The 14,953-nt window shown below is 37.0% G+C and overlaps 1 protein-coding gene across 1 annotated transcript in view; it reads left to right on the top strand.

The window, feature by feature from the left end:
* The first annotated feature begins 6,359 nt into the window (after positions 1–6,359).
* LOC109068068 (solute carrier family 15 member 4-like) overlaps positions 6,360–14,953 on the top strand; it is a 54,647-nt gene continuing 46,053 nt past the window's right edge. The window contains exons 1-5 of the mRNA XM_042755091.1: positions 6,360–6,562; positions 6,823–7,445; positions 9,786–10,078; positions 10,586–10,727; positions 12,599–12,676. Coding sequence (XP_042611025.1) covers positions 6,873–7,445; positions 9,786–10,078; positions 10,586–10,727; positions 12,599–12,676 — 1,086 coding nt within the window. The 5' untranslated portion in view covers positions 6,360–6,562; positions 6,823–6,872. The remainder of the gene's footprint in view (positions 6,563–6,822; positions 7,446–9,785; positions 10,079–10,585; positions 10,728–12,598; positions 12,677–14,953) is intronic.

Raw genomic sequence — 14,953 nt, 5'->3', positions numbered from 1 at the left:
ATGGCAAGCTGTACGCAGTGAGGTTCAAAAAACTTTACGTTGTCTACAGAATGAATGGTGGCTGAATAAGGCTCACAAAATTCAATCACATGCTGACAGAAATGATGTGCATAACTTTTATAACTCTTTAAAAACCATATATCGGCAAACTATTCAAGACCTTGAGGTGTTGGCAACTATTAACTCTCTCAAAAATAATAAGTCCCCTGGCAATTATGGCATCCCTGTTGAGCTCCTTAAACAAGGTGGTTACCTGTGTACCAGGATGATCCATCAATACATCCTACAGGTCTGGGAACTGGAGTGTGTCCCTCAACAATGGAAAGATGCCAATATTGTCACTCTATACAAAAACAAGGGTGAAAAGTCTATCTGCAGCAACAGTCAAGGTATATCACTACTGGCAGTGGCAGGGAAGGTCCTGGCAAAAATCATGTTATATCGGCTGATGGAGAACCTAACCGAACATCTGTTACCAGAGTCACAGTGTGGCTTCAGGAAGAATCTGAGTATTGTGGACAGTTAGACAGCTTCATGGCTTTTGTTGATCTCTCCAAAGCTTTTGATACAAAATTTGGTTGTCCAAAAAAATTCTGTAACATTTTGTCACAGTTCCATGAAGGAATGGTAGCACGTGTGACCATAGGTGGTCAGGAGTCAGAGCCTTTTAGTGTACGCACTGGAGTAAGGCAAGGATGTGTGTTAGCACCTGTACTTTTTAACATCTACCTCCTATGTGTCACAAAGCTCCTGCATGATAAACTTGAAGGCAGCAGTGGGATCAATGTTGACTTCAGGCTGGATGGAAACCTTTTTAATATCCGAAGGCTCCAGGCCTCTACCAAAGTCTCAGCAATGCAGGTTCTTGAGTTACAGTATGCCGATGACTGCATGCTTTTGGCACATACACCAGAAGACCTGCAAACTATCCTTGTTGCTGCTGTGAAGACATACAGCAGATTAGGTTTGTCAGTCAATACTGCTAAAACCGAAGTGATATGTCAATGGAAGCTCAGCTCTCCACCCACTATGCCTGTTTTTACAATAGCTATGACTGCTTTTTACAATAGTAAAATATTTTATTTATATGGTAAGATTTTTTTAGTTTGTGTGCAGTATTGTATCAGTGGTTTGAAATATGATTGAGGAAGTCTCTGTAGCCTTTGGTAGACTTCAACGCAAGGTCTTTCAAAATAAACACCTTCAATTGTTTACTAAAGTTACCATCTATAAAGCTGTTTGCATTACTACTCTCCTTTACAGCTGTGAAACCTGGGTTATATATAGTCGCCACCTAAGGTTGCTGGAGCGTTTCCATATAAGGTGTTTGCAGCGAATTTTGGGGATTACATGCTACGACCACATACCCCATTTTGAAGTGCTTGCCAGGACAAACTGTAAGAGCATGGAAGCCGCAATCACTGAGCATCAATTACTTTGGCTTGGGCACATTATTCGGCTACCTCAAGATCGTTTACCACGTCTAATCCTTTATAGTCAGCTCCATCAGGGGGTCTGAAAAAGCGATATAAAGACCAACTTAAGACATCATTAAGGAAGTGCCAAATTAATCCCTCATGTCTGGAAGAATTAGCAGCAAATCACACCACCTGGAGGCAGCTCTGTCATGCAGGAATAATGCAGCTGGAATTAGAGAGAAATAAAAGGAAACAACAAAAAAGTAGTTGTAAATAATATCAAACAAAAGTCTTGTAGTTAGTTCTCGTGAGAGAAAGGAGCTGTGAATGAGGGATGTGCTGACTTTTATATATTGTTATCATGACACAGCAAATTGCCACCGACACTTCCTTATAGTAAAGATTGTTTGGAATTGAGTTCATGAATTTCATACATTTTAATGGCTCTGAATGAGGAAAAAAGGCTAAAGTTGTGAAAGTTTTATTCACCTCTTGAGCCTTAAAAATCTGTCAGCTATATGAAGCCGAGCAGCTCTAGAAGATCCGTGTGATCTGTCAGTTTACATAACTGACACTCAAACACTTTTTACTTTTAATCAAATTCATTTTTGAGTTAAAAAGTTCACTACTCATGAGAATAATTAATGTTGATGACAAACTGTTATGTTGGAATACAACTATATCTATATAAATTTTTTTTTTTCTTTCAGAATACATAATGTTTTCAGAACCAGAAAAAATAATACAGAGATGTCAACACATTCTTTTCTAAGAGGTGTATATAACACTGTATTATATATATATCTATATATATAATATATATATATATATACTATATATATATATATATATATACTGTCAGGGGTCCCTGGGCTTTACCTCTTGAGGGGCCCTTCCAGGACTCGACAATAAGGACTGCCCGATTGCCCGAGGCTAGTGTGAATGACGCTCGGGACAGTAGACGGAACGGTCACTTGCCGATTCGGGCCAGTGCTGTAGGGTGTGCGTTATATGTAGTCTATGATATCGTAATTGTTGATTTTAACGATCTGATAATATCGAGTATGCATCTCACTTTACAAAAAAAACGAACAAAAACACACCCATTCTGTGCACGCATGCACTACGTGACGTAGTCTAGTAGGTTAGACGTGTGCACGTGATTTTAGTCTTAATGCCTCAGAATTCAAATATGCCCCTGTATATATTTCATATAATTAATCATTTAATATCCATGTTAACCAATATTACACAAAGAGTGCAGTTTTTCTACAAATATTAGCATGATTACAAATGTGATGATTTTATTTAGCGTACAGTTTAATAAACAAGAACTTAATATCAAGTGACTTATATTTTAGACACCAAATCGTCTGTTTCGCTGTATTTCGCCAACGAAAAATGGTTCCAAAGTCCACAGAATTGTTTTGCGTCTCTGAGCAACACTAACACTTCCTGAGTGAATCAGCCGCTTGAATGAATCGGTTGAATCTCGATGATTTGCTCATTAACAGTGATTCGCTGCCACCTACGGGCGGGTTTAATTTCAGGTTTAAAGTGTCTTCATTTTTTTTTAATAATTCCACAGTATTTAACGTTTTATATTTTCATCAACATTAAAACATTTTTATGCATCTGTAACTGCTCTTGACTGATACATTTTTAATAAAGTTTAATCTATTCTATAGTTATACATTAGATTACAACTTCTGTACCTGAAAATCTTGTTTAAACCTACATGAAAAACTTGAAAAGCACCATTTATTTCGTTTATATGTTTGTTCTGTTGTATTTATTTGTGCTATTACTCGTAATTTGATTATTTGTAACTGTTTTATTACTTACTGTTTATTTGTCTAACAATATTTAAAATATAAGTTAATCTAGTAGCTTTTGCTGTCATTAACCTATTATTGAGGTTAAATGTAACAAAGACAATGAAAACAATATCTATGCTTATTTTATAGGCCTATTTTCTTGTCTTTTACTTTTATTAATTTTTTGTTGTGGGGCCAGTGAAAATTTTGGTGGGGCAAGTAAAAATTTGAATCACTGGCCCGACCGGGGTTGAGCCCTGCCTTCATCCACTGGAACTGCATAATTAATCGTTAAAAGTTATGGTTCCACCCCTTTTACTGTTAGGCCGTTTGTATCTATTACACGTTACCCCACCAGGTGGCAACAAGTGACTGTTTTTAAAAAAATGCATTTGTCATGGAATCATTCTCAATTTAATTCAGTATTGCATGATGTCTATGAGGGTTTTCTGCACACGCGCTTAGGGTGTGTCAGTCAACACGAGTACAGAGATCTTTTTCATGACTTATTATTGCGATTAAAAAGTAGTTTTAACATCAAGCACGTCCTACACGATTTTCTCATTCATGCATTTTTTTTTTTGTTAAAAACGAAATGTGCCCAAATATCTTGCTTTAAAGAAGTGATACGAACATCAGGCGCAATTAAGTGTTTGCTTCTGAAGGCATACGCAACTTTAATAGTAACAAGAGTGTTTTATTTAAATCATTATGTTAGTATGATAAGGCCTATTTAATTACATGTATGCAGAATCGTTCGCATCAACATTGCAATAAATAAAAATAATTATAATCCACAGCTCTACTGTGGTTGCTAACTTACTACTGGGAGCTCAAATAAGTTGTTAAGTTTAAAAGGAGTTAATTATTTTGATAGACTATCATATCTAGCTACTGCTGCCAGCCTGATATCACAACCAACCTGTAAATGGCGGTGATTCCCTTTCCCCTTCACCATTATCTGCATCTTCATCTTTCCCTGGGCCTGCGTTAAAATATTATGTTAGTTTCGGATTTTTTTTAAACAAACTGTTCTGACGTTCTACTTTATCTTGTGCTGTTTTTCTTTTTTGCGAACCACTTTCATATTTACGAGACATTGCTGTTACATTAGATTAGCTATTAGATTAGTTATTGTCATCATTAGAATAGGAATTCAACGTAAGTGTCACGTGAGTTCGATACAGACCAATAACTGAATGCTTTCAGACAATGATGATTATTGGATTTCTGACAATTAAATAATGCCCACTGTGACTGATGATTGCAGGGTTCATTGAGTAAGAGGGATTGACTGACACTTCTCGAGCAGGACTTGCAACGCCCGCACGTGCATTCAAAGCAAAGCGATAAAGCGTAATTTTAAAGGGACAGCCAACGAATTATAAAATCCGATTACAATATTTTCCGTCATCATCGGGGCCCTCCCCCAGCCCGGGGCCCTGGGCTTAAGCCCAGGTAAGACCGTGCATTAATGCGGCCCAGTATACTGTAATATATATATATATATATATACTGTATATAATGTTTAAACAAAAATCCACAAATGTGTGAATACAAACAAAACATTTATTATAGATGGTTAATACATACATTCATTATGAATCTAATTTAAAGTAGTTCACCCAAAAATGAAAATTTGATGTTACTAATCCTCAGGCCATCCAAGATATCCAACATTATTATCTGTAATCCATCATAATCTATAGCCTCAGGCAACAGGGAATGTCTAATATTGTTCGGCATAAACATATTGTGAAAACAGCCTAGTTTAGTTCAGTACAGTAACATGAAAAATAAATTAAATGTTTATTGCAAATTAAATGTTGTAACTGACTGGAAATGTATATCCATTCAACAATACTTTTTAGTCACACAAACAAATAATGTGTGTTTTTACAGCATTGCATTCTGTCATATTTAAAAGGAATACATTATCATACATGGCATAAATTTACCAAGTTACTTAATGTATATTTGTATTTTTGTACTAAACACAAATAAAATTATCACAATGTAATGAAATTTCATGCAAGCATTTATATATTAATGTAACGAACGTCAGTATTACACACACACACACACACACACACACACACACACATATATATATATATATATACACACACATACATATACATCCATCGATAAAAGCACAGAAGCAGGTGCGCTCAAAGACGTATGTATGTATGTATGTACAGTATTAGTCAAATAATTAGGCTGTATAATTTTGTTAATTAATTATTGTTAATTAGTTTAGTTTATCAAATCATATGGTTCATTCTACACTGAAAATGTTGTGTCATGGATGAATTATGGATAGTAGAAAATATGAATACCTGAATAAATGAGTTCTTAACATAATAGAAAAAAAACCTTAATTTAATACTAGAGAAGTCAACATATGCTTTTAAGCATATGTTTCTAAGAGGTGTATGCACAATATATACTGTATGTATATATGTATAAACCTTTAAACAAAAGCCTGCAAATCACAGAAAGAGTGAATCTATCCATAAACAAAACATTGTAATAAATGGTTAATAACAAATAAATGTATTATCAATCTATTTAAATTATATTCACAATGATTCATAATAAATGTTGACAATGCCCAACTGTGACCTAAGAATAGGCCTGTATTTTGTATGTAATGTACAAATATGTGTAAAACATCCAGGGATAAGACACAGATTGAGAAGCCTGATGCCTGAATAAATTAGTTCTTAATATAATAGAAAAAATACCAGATAATCATCTTTTTTCCTCAGTGGTATATGCACAAATTAATTAAAACACATCGTAAAAAGGGTGTGAATAACCACTGATCTATATATTCTCTATTATAGGTCAGTGGAATAACTATAACCTAGCTGTATTTAATAAAATGTACCTGACAGGCAAAGCATCACCCAGGAAGTTTCTGTGCAGAATTGATTGGCTCGAAGACTAGCCAATAGAATAAACCCTATCTTTCACCTCTTTATCCAATCAGTAGTGGCCTTTGGCTCTCTTGCCAGTTTAACTCTACGCTTTGTATACAAACCGATTAACCTGACGCCCCTCACTGGCACTGGATAAGCGCATCCAGATGAGATTCAGATCTGTGCTGTGGGCGCGTCACGTTGACGCTTGTGAGTGAACCGGGTGTCACGCGGTAGTATTGTGACTGGCTGTTTACCCTCGGAGCCCACAGCTAAACTTCATACCGTCAGACCTTTAGGAACTCTAAGCTAATATTTTTAATAACATGTATCCCGAGGACATTGGTAAACACGTCGCGGGCTGAACAGCTAAATGTGGAGCAGTGCTAAGTGTTCAAGAACGGTATGTTTATGCATAAACGTTGCTAGCCTGTTTACTGAGTAAAATATAGAAGTTGCTGACAGCATGTCAGCGGCCTTTCTTATTGTTTAATGACTGATTCAGATATACAAATAAGTCGTTAAATTTAAGAAATATATGAGACATTATGTTATTGTACTCTGTCGTGATTTATTTCCTGAATTCCCATCATTGCATCCTTTTTTTTTTTTTTGGTATCACATGCTTTTAATATAATGACAGTGGTTTTGTTGTTGTTTTAGGTTTGGATTTTGGTCAGCTGACCACCTCTTGAGAAACAGCATATCAGGCCATGGCTGGCAGGGATGTAAACGAGAGCACTCCTCTTTTGGACAACTCTGTGGCTTCGACCAGATCAGAGTCAGTGTTTAATGGCAGGAGACTGGCATGTGCTGCTATACTGCTGGCAGAGTCTCTAGAGCGGATGGCCTTCTATGGCATCACCTCGAACCTGGTGCTCTTCCTCAACAGCAGCCCCTTCTATTGGGAGGGCACTTCGGCCAGCCAGGCCCCGTTGATCTTCATGGGAGTCACTTATTTGATATCGCCTTTTGGTGGTTGGCTGGCGGATGCGTTTCTTGGCAAGTTCGCAACCATAGCCTTGAGTTTAGTTCTGTACCTGATTGGGATGCTGCTTTTCCCCTTTGTGGCCAACGACAGCACCAGGACCTCTCTGTGTGGAGAAGAGATGGCATTCCCAGTGCAGCCGGCGGATTGTTTTTCTGAAAACGGGACTGTGCCTGCCAATGTGACCTGCATGAATCGGCCGTCCTACTGTAGGCCTGCGATCTACAGTGGTCTGGTGCTGGTGGCCGTTGGGGTGGGAGCTGTGAAATCAAACATCACTCCATTCGGGGCAGATCAGGTAATGCAGGGGTTTTCAAAATGGGGTCTGGGGAAGTGATAGGAAAGGGAGTGCTTGGAAAAGTTTAGATAAAAACAGTGTAAAAAAAAAAAATAAATGTAAAAATTAAACTAATTAACTTTTTATATATAATTTGAATAAAATAAATAAATTAAAATCAACTTTAAAAATGTATTGAAATACTACATCTAACAGTACAGTACTTTGGTGAGTCAAAAAACAAAAACAAAAACATAATGTAACTTAGAAAAAAAATATTTTTTAAATAATATTTTTCTCATATATTTTTTCACAGTATACATTTGGTCTTTATAAATTAAAACATATAGCAGCTTTTTAAATTTCTGGGATATTTGTGTGATCCGTGGCATCTAAAAGATTGAAACCCCTGATGTAACAGAATTCACTACAGCTGGAGAGTTGTCTAAACTTTGAGTAGGTTCAAATTTCAGAGAGGACAACCTTGGATTGATTCTCAGAGCAATATTTTCTGCTATGTCTGGCTTTTATGAAACTCTAAATGATATTAAGACCTTTGACATGCTTGCTGGTGTTTGTTCTTTTGGAATGATTTGGGTAAACCCTGGCTGGTCCTTTCTGTAGATTCAATGAGTCACTGCTTTTGTAGTTTAAAGAGTTTATTGTGACTTGTTTTTCTTTGGTTTTTAGGTATGTTTTCCACAGTTTTTTTGTTTTGTTTTAGGAACACAAATGGATAAGTTTTGAGTAATGTGCTGCTTGCTCTGTCCATTTACATTGGGGGCTGGTCATTTTAAACTTCAAAAAGCATGCAAAAGTACTGTATCATAAAAGTCATCATACACAATATTCAAAGTCTTTCTGAATGCATATTATAGATTTGTGTAGCAAATCTTATTTATAATCTCAATGACGATCTTCCTTGCAAGTGGGGGCTATAAACTGCTGTGACATATTGTCAGGGAGTTGAAATGGAGAATTTGGATTTGAAAAGATTGAAGGAGTGATGTAAAATAAAAAATTCGATCACAAATCAGACATTGCTGTGTCTCATGAATGCAACCAATGAGAGATATGGTTCATAAGACTCACAAGTCATATGGACAACTTTTATTCACTTTACAGTCCTATTCCTCATTCACTTTCAAAATAAAATAAAATAAATTTTCAAGTTTAATTTTACTAAATGTTGTCATGTATATGTATATATATATGGGTAATTCGTGGTAATTCAGTTCCCTTGGCAATGGTCATTTTGTTAGGCTTCCCTAAATTCAGACACCTCTGGGCACTTTCACTTCACTTATTCAATGACAAGGAACATACCACAAATTTCTGAGGTACTTTGAGTCTGATTTAGCCTTGTGGGCTACAAAATGACTTGTGTCACAAGATCTAAATTCTTAAGCTACCAAGGTCTGTTTTTCATTTTGGTTAGAACTAGATTGATATCTGCAAACTTAATATGTTGTATTGTTGAGGAGAATTAAATGCTGAAGAAATTCAGTGATGTAATGTAGATTGATTCACAACAAGCACAACCAAACATTTCTTACAATGTGCTAAAACATAAAAGAATCCTTTCATTTCTGTCATGTTTTAGCACTCATTTATCACTTTCACCATGACCTCTCAGTGACATGAAACTGTACAGTAGCCCAGCACAGTGGGGAATATCCCTGTTATAAGTGGACTACAAGGGAAGTATTTGCTAAAGGACTTATTAGAAACTCCATACGAAGATGAGCAAGACTCTTCTAAACAGTGATCCTTTTTAACACGCAAAATGAAACCGACAACTTAGGAAGTAAAACTGACATCTGTCTTTGTTGGTTTATCTACTGTATATGCTTGACAGGTTTTGTTTTCCAGTTACCTTGTCTACTGGATTGTTTGACTAGTTTTTGGAAGAAAATAAAAACCTGAGGCTCATTTTGCAGTACAAGTCTTCAAATGTGGATGACTTGGATTAGGCCAGTGTTGATGTCTGTTGACTTGCTGCCTTGTCATATGACCGTCATGTGTTTTTTAGATTCAGTAAAGAAATAAACTGCAGGATATACCATCTGGGTATCATTATGCACCATAGATCTCATTTAAACATTGAGGAAGCGACAATATATTATTCCTTTTCCAAAATTGGTGGGGATCTATATCTCTGATTGGATGACTACAGCTGCATGTTTTTTGAGCTTTTTGAGAGCAGACATCTCTTTAGAAAAGCATGGATTTGATTATTAATATTAGGAGAATTTTCAGTCAGTTGTTCCTATGCACTTAAAACTAATAAAATAAGTAAATAAAAATGAATGAATGATCATAAAGTTCACACATATGTGTTTGTGATGTATGTCTTTACAGGTGAAGGATCGAGGTCCGGAGGCAACGCGGCGGTTCTTTAACTGGTTCTACTGGTGCATTAATCTAGGAGCAATCTTCTCGCTGGGTGGAGTAGCTTATATTCAGCAGAACGTTAGCTTTTTTATTGGCTACATCATCCCTGCCGTCTGCCTCGGGGTGTCCCTCATCATCTTTGCCCTGGGCAGAACGGTATTTATAACCAAACCTGCAGACGGCAGTGCCTTCAGTGACATGTTCCGGATCCTGGCTTCGGCCCTCTGTGGACGCGGCCCAAAAGAACCAAGTCTGCTGAGGTGAGGGCTACATTTACTTTACTGAGTAAGAAAGTGCTTCGGCCCTCTGTGGACGCGGCCCAAAAGAACCAAGTCTGCTGAGGTGAGGGCTACATTATTCAGAAAGTATAAAAAAACTATGTGCCTATTAGTCTTTACACAGTCTCTACTGTGTTAGATTGTAAATTTCTAAAGTTCTTCCGTGGGAACCTCCACTCCAGATTCAGATGACTCTATTAGTCTGTAATGTTATCCCTCTTTGATCCACCTCTCTAGTCTGTCTCGTATGTGGTGGTGCTATTCATCGTGTCTCTGTGGTATAAGTTACTGTCAAGTGCCATGCCCTCTCTCTAAATCAAAGAACAGGGGCTTCATGAAAGTATGTGACGTTATTATTTTTTAAGTTGGCCAAATCCGAGCTCCTTTCTTTCTTTATCTTTTTTACTTTATTTCTCAAACACAGATGTGCTCAGATAATTCAGTGATGTTTTAATGAATGCTTGTTAAAATCCTTGTTTCCCACATAAGGCCAAAGCCATCTCTACTGGATGGTGCTAAGGTGACATACGGTGGGCGATTTTCAGAGGAGAAGGTGGAGGAAGTGAAAGCGTTGGTTAAAATACTTCCTGTTTTCCTGGCCCTCATTCCGTACTGGACTGTCTATTTCCAGGTAAGGTTTTTATGAGTGGGTGTCTCAAGAGCTACGTCTTTCAGATCTGTTGTGTCAGTTATAGGTCCTTAAAAAATAGGGAAATGTACAGGCAATGTATTTTTAACCTTAATTTGCTGTAGTTGTGACAGAGGATGAATAGAAAATTGCATCGGTATTTTATTAGCTTGAAGTCTCAAGGTGTCTCATACAGAAGGAGAGGCATGGTGCTGATGAACGGTGTCGTTGGCATGTCAAATACAAGTGATGGATGTTTATAAGCAGAGATTTTGTCTCTGACATATTAAGGGTTTGTGCCATTTGGAGCCTTTATGGGATGGGTGGGTTTAAAGCCCTTGAGCAGACAGGTGCTTCCTTGAAGAACTTTATATGTGCCTTGCTCAAGGTAATGCAGAAAGGACAAGCAATAAAGACTGGGATATCTCTACTACTGAAGCAGCGTTCCTTCAACAGCCGGCGTGAGGCCTGTAACAGCTGAATTAATGTCACCTCACCACAGAAAAACAGAGGTTGCGTGTCAAACCACTCATAAAGTGTTTTGCAGATCTTTAAATACAGTTTGTCAACATTTCCATGTTTAAATATTTTCAAGGTCTGCCTCTCTCATTTCTGCATTTTACAACTACCTTTTGAAATTTCCAGTCATTTTTCTTACCTTACTTCCCCCACAGAATGCATTTAGATTATCGGAAGATGCTTGTCTGATCTAATGGGCATTAAAGCATTTAAATAAGTGTTTTAATTCATAACAGTTTATCAAGATAATAAAGAAACAGTTTGTATGAAAGTGGATGTAATGGATCTAATGTTTGGGCACATAACAGGAATCAAAGGTTAGCAGGAATCTCCTGCTGATGTTTAAAGTTGGCAGTGGAAATGGTTTGTCAGAAGTTGGGTACAGTAGGTTTGTGTTTATGAGCTGTTATTTTAAATTACTTGCTGAATTACTTGCACAATTATACATATGCAAATGTTTTCAGTCTACTGCTGTATATTCTAAAGAGAAAACGACAGATGTATTTTTTTTAATGCTTACTGTTGTATTAATGGGTCAAAGAACTTCATATGCTGCTGGTTGCTCATTATAGAAAGAGCACAAATCACAGTTTAATTAAAAATGTTTATTTATAGCAATTAAAATGTAGCTAAGATTGATTATCAGGACAAATGTTTGCAACTCAACTGTAACACTGGGTTGCAGGACATAGCTCATAAAATCAACACTGTCCCAATTTTATCAGCATGTCTGTTGACCCATTTGTTTTCCAGACTGTGATTTCTGAAGTTATTTCTAAATAAAAAAAAATACACTGTAAAATTCTCCACTCTAAGGATAAGGATGAATTGAGTAATTTCCTGTGGTGAATGCAGCTTTTATAGTAATGGTAAATTGCTGTGGGTCTGTTGGGATAAGCATCATTGTGTCGTAGTCCATCTCACGTGAAAAAAGATTCTCTTCCTCCAATTACGGCAAAAGGTCATCTTTTGACGCCCTGTCATCCCATATGTTTTGTCTGCTGAGATACTTGCCAACTGTTAGAAAGGTTATCTGGCATTTTTATTCCTCGGGGACTTAAATTAAGGTTTGAGTAAAGGACAACGTCTCTAACTTAACAAAAAAATGCCTAATGGCTTTCTGCATGAATAGATATTGTAGAATGTTCCCATGAAGCACCGAACTGCTTTTACTGGCTGAAATATTGCCACTTGCTATTTTCTTCCCCTATCCTATTTCAAGTTTTAATCCATAGCAATATTCTGCTACAGTGTCTCTACAAGTGGAAAATGGATCATAGTAGGTTGGTCAGTACCGCTGAATGAGATGTGAGTGCTGCCTGCATGTTTATGTGTGCTGTTGTCATCACTTGCAGATGCAGACCACATATTATCTCCAGAGTCTCCATCTGAAAATTCCTGGAGCCGTTCCCAACTCCACAGACTCCCAACTGGTAAGAGAACCATTATTTCAGAGCCAATAATGTCAGATCACTTCCAGATTGGCCTGAAAGAAAAATATAATTGCTTTGTTAATGAAGAGTTCAATTATTAAAGCAGTTGGCCTCCTTTTTTTGACTGTGCTCTGGTCACTCTCCTCATCAGTTTACCCATATTTCCCATTATGCCATGCTATTAGAAAGCAAGTTTCAATGTCACAGATGTTTCTATAAATGAAACATGTCTTTGTAAATTGGATTTTGATTTAACTTTTTTTTTTCTTAACCATAAACAGTCTGATTAACTGTAAGGGTTAACAAGAGACTTTAATTTTGAATATTTTTGTACAAGAAACCTTGAGTAATATTATAAGTGAACACTAAATGCAACAGTGTAAAAAACGATATGTTTAAATGACTTATATTCTCAGGTTTAATTTGAGAGCAAACAGGATGCCTGTGGTGTTGCCAGGTGCTTGTGATGTTTGTCTGGCTGTAGAGTAGAGGCTGTTTAGGATACTCTCTGGAGACTCTGGCACGCATGAGCTAGAGAAATCCTTTGAAAACCAGGGTATTAACGTCAAAACCATGACCCTCACTAATCGCAGATTAGCACCTAACGCCTGCTTTCTCATCTAAACTTGCTGTTTATTTGTTTTTGTGCAAGTGTGCATGTGGGTGTACATGTATATGCTCTACTAGGTAAGTGTGTCAGAACCTTCGCCTTGAATTAAAGCCCCTCAAAACGGTTTCACGGTGACTAATCCAAAATCACGACTCCCGTGCTGTCTGATCAGCAATGACAATGCTGACATGTTGTTCTATGACCATGGAAATGCATAGACACTAATGTAACTGGATGAGCAACTTGTGCGTTTGTGTGTGTACATGCCATTTCATGGCTGTCTGAAAAAGAGTTTGTCAGAATTAGATTCAAAGTCACGTGGTAAGAACAGAGGAAGTGCGAATCGACAATGGGGAAGTGAAAAAGACATTATTGGCTGTGTTAAATAACACATTGCTCCAGAGTGTGACTGCAGGGTCATATTGAAGAGACAGTCGTAAAGCACCTCATGCTCTTTAAATATAATTTTCCAGAGTACTTTCATAGTGGTTGTGCCATTTTCTGATAACATTTAACAGAGTGAATAAGCTTGTGACCGGTCAGATTTTCAGAATGTGTAGGCCATAACTTTTTCTGTGAAGGAAGAATAAACAGTCAAGCATCTTCAAGCTTTTTGCTTGCCACTAAATTATCAATCAAAGGACAAGCATTCCTCTTTCATTCTGGTTTAGAAGGAAGAAAAGTGTAGTGGATGAAGAAGAGAAGTAAAAGACGTCAACTTGTGAGAAGGGTCTGGCTGCAGACTTGCACTTGCATTCTCAGACTTGCACTCTGAGACACTTGTGCTTCCGCTAGCGACGTCACTTGCAGTGTTTTATTTTTATTTTGTTCTATTTATTGATAACTTTTTGTTTGAATCTCTCAACATTTTACAACAGTAGCCAGGTGGTGAAGACAAGAAAAAATAAACTAAATTACAGTGTCACTTGCAATCGCTACTTGCACTCTCCGCTACCTGTGACGTCACTTGCAATCAACACAAATCTTGCATGTTGCCAATGGAGACAAGACGCTTTGGTGGTGATTAAATGATTAAAACTAATAACGTACAAGGTCCTGCAAGAAAAAGACAAGACCGGTAAATCCGTGGGCACAGAACAGCAGAATATGAACGCAATGCAAAAAGTCTTTCGTTAAGTGTTTTCCTCCTGTAGAAAAAACAAACACTTAATATGGCATAATGTATTAAGATATATTAAGTTCAATTAAAAGACCAAATTCGATATATAGTTATTATTTAATGTACTACAAGGCAAGCAGATGGCTATGAACACAATGCGCAAACTTTGTCCTCCAATACAGCAAAACGCTTAATGTGGCCTAATAACAGACTAAGATGATAAAGACAATTCAGTAGGCCTAGCTTATGTCTTGTTGTTGACTCAACGTATATACAGACCAGCAAATATGAACGTGCATTATGAAATGCATTAAGTGATTTTTAAAAGGATCAACTCTGTACAGGCAAGCAGAAGATTACAGAACGCAGTGTGTTAAATTGTACATTAAACATTTTCCTCCTATAGAAAATCATTATAAATAAAACACACAATGTAGCTTAATGGACAAAGACAGTGATATAAACGAGTTGTAGACAGTTTATTCCATATGGAAAAATGCTTAACGCGAAACTGTGCGTGTTGCGTTTATTCTGGGCTCACCTGCTT

This window comes from Cyprinus carpio, unplaced genomic scaffold (assembly GCF_018340385.1).
Source record: "Cyprinus carpio isolate SPL01 unplaced genomic scaffold, ASM1834038v1 S000006635, whole genome shotgun sequence".
Taxonomy (NCBI): domain Eukaryota; kingdom Metazoa; phylum Chordata; class Actinopteri; order Cypriniformes; family Cyprinidae; genus Cyprinus; species Cyprinus carpio.
Note: the sequence above shows the minus strand (reverse complement) of the source record. Positions and strands in the feature narration are given on the sequence as shown.